The 6000-nt window shown below is 31.6% G+C and overlaps 1 protein-coding gene across 1 annotated transcript in view; it reads left to right on the top strand.

Moving 5' to 3' along the window:
• Syn (synapsin) overlaps window positions 1–6000 on the top strand; it is a 186131-nt gene that overhangs the window by 44834 nt on the left and 135297 nt on the right. The window contains exons 7-8 of the mRNA XM_067122817.1: window positions 104–124; window positions 2033–2233. Of these exons, the coding sequence (XP_066978918.1) occupies window positions 104–124; window positions 2033–2233 (222 nt within the window). The remainder of the gene's footprint in view (window positions 1–103; window positions 125–2032; window positions 2234–6000) is intronic.

Genomic DNA, 6000 nt, shown 5'->3' with positions numbered 1-6000 from the left:
ATACACGCTGTTACATACAGTCTTTATTATTGCATAAGGTTAAGGATAATATGACTGTAGCAAAATCAACTAAATCCAAATTATCACCTCCAACCAATCAAAGCCCAACGAGACCCAGGACGAGGTAAACAAACAAAAAAAAAGAGAGGGGACCGCCTAAAATGGAATCCTCTGTGGAGACTGTTTTTATTTCTCCTTTATTTTCATTTTCGTTATCTCTTCTTTCTCTAACTTTAAGGTACTCAGAGTAAGGGCACTTGAAGAAAAACTCAACCCCCTCACGCTTTCCCCCTCAAGTGAGGTTTTTCATCAGCTGGAAGGGAAAGAAGGGGAGAAGGAGGGAGACAGGGAGGGAGACAGGGAGGAAGAGGGAGGGAGGGAGGGAGATTAATAAAAGGAAGGTTGATACAGAAATGTACCAGAGAGATTTTTAGTAATGAAAGTCGTAGTCTGTGCTCCTTCTTCTCCCATTATGGTTCTCGTGATAGAGTTTCATTTATTTCCCTTATTTGGAAATTAATAATGATTTTGGAAATATTTGGGTTATTTCGCCATTATCTGTATTGGTTATTTCAAGAACCAATGAGGTTTCCTTTGCAAGTATTTATGTTATATCAGGTTAGGGGAAAATTCTAGCGATTTGTATCTCTTTTTAACTTTAACTTAAAATTATTCATAAGGGGACCTTTACCTGTATTGCAGTTTGTCAAAACCTGCCTTTGGATTATGACAACTAAAAAAGTTTATTTAATTGAAATTGTAGAAGAGAAATTAATGCTCTTTGCCATTCATTTCCAGCTGATTTAAAACCATAACAGTTGATCATCACAAACATGCAATAAATATCCATTTTTTATTAGATCAGAATCATTTATAAATCCCATATTCAAAAATCTGATGTCCATGATGGGTTCCATTCAAATGACTATTGATTTAAAGTTCCTCTTTCATGGTCCTCTCCTCCCAATCGATGAAGAAGCCAGATCTTCAGGCGCCCTCCCTTGATCTCCATAGCTCATGATATTTTTTTGGAATGTTTTCTCTCGAGCAAAAACTACTCTCATTCAAGCTATTTACTTCTCTTCTTTCCAAAAGCCGTGCACTACGTTCTTTTTCCTCCAGATGCTGACACCTCTCCTGAATCAAATCGTACCTAGATCAGCTTGTACTTAGCGCAGTCGTGCGTAGTGATCCTAGGCTTAGACACGTCTTTAGGTTAGGATCTTAGGAGTACTGTGTTAGTTTAGTGTTCCGCTAGGCAAGGTGAAGTCACTCGCTGGTTCTAGACGGTTTATCTTTAGGCCTGCACCTAGCATACTGCTGGTACAGGTCGTTGTGGTACGATTTGTTCAGATTATGAGCCCTACATAGTTTATTTAACCTGTTTATTGCTTTTTTGATTTCAGTGTTGTATTCTGCGAGACTTCAGTTTTCTTGATCAGTGTGCCTAAATCAGATTGAAAGTAATTTTAACTTGACTAAACATATATCACTGAATACAAATTTTGTCTGTATCATCTTGGCTCTGAACCTGACGCGCAGAATGCAACAGTGAACATTCGTATGAGACGTAGATATTTTTCTGTATTTCTCCTGCGATAAGTTTCACATTCCAGCTGCCATAGATTGTTTTGTCTGACCTTTAGCAAATGAGCGGCGACGAGAAAGCCAACTGCTTCCATTATCTGATCGGCTAGATTTGAAATCAGAACAACCAGTCAAACAAAGGCCGTTGTCATTTCACTTAAAAGTCCGCCATCTCTTAATGTTAAACTTTCTATTTGCATACAGCTTTTTTTGGTAGTCAAGAATATTTCCTGTTTCATGCAATATCTTGTAGACAAATGATTAAGAAAAGTAAGTTTTGATTTGAAGGCAATCCAGAGAAAGAAAATCCAAAAAAAGGACTGCTGTGATTTCACCCTATCTCCTCTTTCTCTCTTTCTCTCCTCATATCACCGCTTGCTTGCCCTTTGCCCATTCTTCCGTCCACCACCATCATCCTTCTACTTCTCCTTCCTCTGCTGTAAAGGCTGAGAGGCAGCAAGCAACGCCCAGCATAGCAAAATCACCTCAAAACACGCCTCAGGCTCAGGCTCAGGCTCAGGCCCAGGCTCAGCCTCAGGCTCAGGTTCAGGCTCAGCCGGCGGTTGCACAGAGCCGCCCTCAGGGCCAGGCGCCTGCGCCAACAAAGGCCCAGCCGAAGGCCCAGCCGAAGGCCCAGCCTCAACAGGTACTTCCTCCGTTACGATGATTGCCTAAGATGCATGACTGAGGATTTTTAGAATTGGCAGAAAACAGTAGTTAGAAGATGTTAGAACAAATAATGAGAGCAAACTTAAAAAAAAAAAAAAAAAAACAATGACAGACGGAAAAGAAATCAAAGAGGCGGCGGACCCTTGGTTAGATTAGCAAAGAGGAACAGATATATGTGTTTGATTTTTGCGTAGAGGAGTCCACATATTACAGTGTTTCTTATGATCTGTAGTAGTCATCAGCAACCCAATACAGTGTTAGTACGTTTTCCTTTCTCAAGTGGAGTGCACGTTCTTCATGCCACATTAAAATCACTTGACACTTTGATCTCTGGTCACAGAAAGAATGAGAACTCTTTTTTGAGCCCTGTACTTTTGTGGGCCGGAAGGTAAGTTGTGTGTTGGAATTTTGACTAAAAATGTAGATGGAGATTTAAAGCTGTATTCAGTTTTGGTCCACGTTTTTCAGGTCTCCCAAATTTCTTCGCTGCTAAATGATTGAGAAATGAGGAAAGGGAGAAAAGCTTCTAGAAACTTTAGGCCATTCGAATTTTTTATTGCCATCTCAAAGAAAAAATCATGAAAGTATTGCGATTAATATAATATCTAAATATATGACAGATGAATATCTAGTAAATCAGTGGACATTATAATAATGTTTCTTGCCAACATTAGCACAAATAAATAAAGGCTATAACCTCACTAATATTACTATTTAATATCACTAATTAATAACTTTAGAGCTGTAGATTAAAGAATAATTAAACATAAAAGACTAAACAATCAAATATAAAAAAAGCAAATTTTGCACTGCTTGTTAAGACCGATGCACTGTAGTAGACGCGAATGTGACACTTTCGTTTATAAATAGCAATATTTTAGGCAAAATAATCACACGGTTATACATGTATTTTTTATTCATGTTCTATATATATATATGTATATATACAGTATATATATACTGTATATACACAGTATATATATGTATATATGTATATGTATGTATGTATAAACACTGGAACACGGGATGATTAATGACTGCATTTATATAATATATATATATATATATATATATATATATATATATATATATATATATATATATATATATATATTATATATATATATATATATATATATATATATATATATATATATATATATATATATATATATATATATAATATATGTATATATTATATGATATATATATTCATATGTATGCATATATATGTATGTATATTATTTATGTGTGGCAGTTAAAGGTGACTCAATCACAAGCGATAGCCTTATAATTTGCTTGACTTAACCATTTTTCGAAGGAAAAATGATGTGTCATTGCCAAACAGCTTTTCATCTCCTTTCATTCATTTTTCAAAATTTTAATTATTTTTTTTGACGTGATGTTACCATAGGTTTGGTAATGAGCATGGTATTCCTTACATACTAAGACAAGGAATAAGTTTTTACCTTATTTCTTTATTTTATTTTTTTATCGTGGCTGTTGGATCGCTTTTTATATTGTAGGGCAAACGTAAGGAAACTGAAATAGAAGCTGTTTATAGGGCACGTTGTACTCTTCTAGTGGAGATTTTTCTCGTTTTAATGCTGTTATAGGTTAGATACAATCATTTATCTATTGGTTATATATATATATATATATATATATATATATATATATATATATATATATATATATATATATTATATATATATATATATCTATATATTATGTATGTATATGTATCTGTATTTATTATATATATACTGTATACATATATATATATGTATATAGATTTGAATATATATTATATATACATATATATTTATATATACATATATATATATATATATATATATATATATATATATATATATATATATATATATATTTATGTATATATATACTTTATGTATATATATAAGCATATATTTATACTTCACATTCCAAAGAACTATAATCTTCTTTTTATATTTGTAATCTTATATGTTTTATCTTATATTAGCAACCAATTCTTCTTTTAGCATCCAGCTGAGTTCTGATTTCTTTACTTTTTTCAAAAGTATCGTATATAGTTTTCGAATGTATTTCTTTCTGATATAATTAGCACCATTATGAACATCTCGGTCTCTTCATTTCTCCTGTACAGAAATATATATATATATATATATATATATATATATATATATATATATATATATATATATATATATATATATATATATCTATGTATACATATATATATGTGTGTATATATATATATATATATATATATATATATATATATATATATATATATATATATATATATATATATATATATATATATATATATATCCTTTTAACAGGTAGCCTCCATATATCATGATGTATAAAGACATGAAGCAATTAGTTCCTCATGCCTTTCATTCCACACAAAAACAAAAAACTCCATTTTTTTAAGCTAATCCACTAATTGTATGTTTTTCTCTCTCGCTTTCTCTTTCAACCCTAACCTCCTCATCCTCCTCTGCAGGCGAGGCCTAACCAGGTACTGGTTTAATTGAAGTGGCTGATGATAATGATGATGATGATGATGATGATGATAATGATTTGATGATTAATCGTGTATGATGATGATGATGACACTGATTGATGATAATGATATTCGTTGTTCAACTCACTCGTATGATGAGTTTCAACTTGTGGTGGACAGCTCTTTGAACCAGGATGACGAATGTCACTCCTCATAATGATCATTGTAATTGGCCAGCGGTTTGAAAATTGATGATGCACATGCATGCACATGTCAGGAAAAAATGTGTATGGGTAACAAAAGAATGAAATTCCTAACTGTGATTATTGATGAACAAAAAAGGCAAGAGAGAACTTGTGTAGCTCGTATTCCGTGCTCTCTTCTTGTAGCTCATAGCGTTCTTAAGAATAGCTAGAAAACTGGTCGAAATATGGGTTACATAAGTTTTATTGCTACTTTTCTGTTATGTCTGCATCATAATTTTATATGTGTATATATATATATATATATATATATATATATATATATATATATATATATACTGTATATATATATATATATATATATATATATATATATATATATATATATATATATATATATATATATATATATATATATACGTGCGTGTGTTTTTATAATTTAAATGTATCCTTATACTCTAATGTAAATTTACCTAATCTCAGAAACAGAAATCACTTAAATATGTATATATGTATATATATATATATATATATATATATATATATATATATATATATATATATATATATATATATATATATATATGTGTATATGTACCTATGCATATACATATTTAAATGATGTATGTATATGAGATTAGATACATTTACATTAGAATATAAAGATTCATGTAACTTATAAAGAAAACTACTCGTGCGCGGCTTTAGGTCAAAATACAAAACCATAAAAGTAAGCATCAGTCGGTTGGCTCAGTGAAAAAAAACTAGAATCTTGTATACAACTACCAGTTTATTTTCCAGATCAAAGACTAAAAAAAACAACTAGAAAAACACAAAAGAGACATATTTATATACACGAAATTTTTTTCACGCCAAAAATGTAACGAGATGTCTGTAGAATCAGTCATGCCTAATCCAATTTGCACTGAGGTCATCACCAAAGGTCTGACCGCCACAAGTCATTTTCGTTTCAACCCACCTTAGATAAAATGAGTGTTCCGGTCTCTACTGCTAAAACCACACGCT

Source organism: Macrobrachium rosenbergii, chromosome 21, assembly GCF_040412425.1.
Source record: "Macrobrachium rosenbergii isolate ZJJX-2024 chromosome 21, ASM4041242v1, whole genome shotgun sequence".
In the NCBI taxonomy this organism is placed as follows: domain Eukaryota; kingdom Metazoa; phylum Arthropoda; class Malacostraca; order Decapoda; family Palaemonidae; genus Macrobrachium; species Macrobrachium rosenbergii.
The sequence above is the reverse complement of the archived record's forward strand: the minus strand, read 5'-3'. Positions and strand labels throughout refer to the sequence as shown.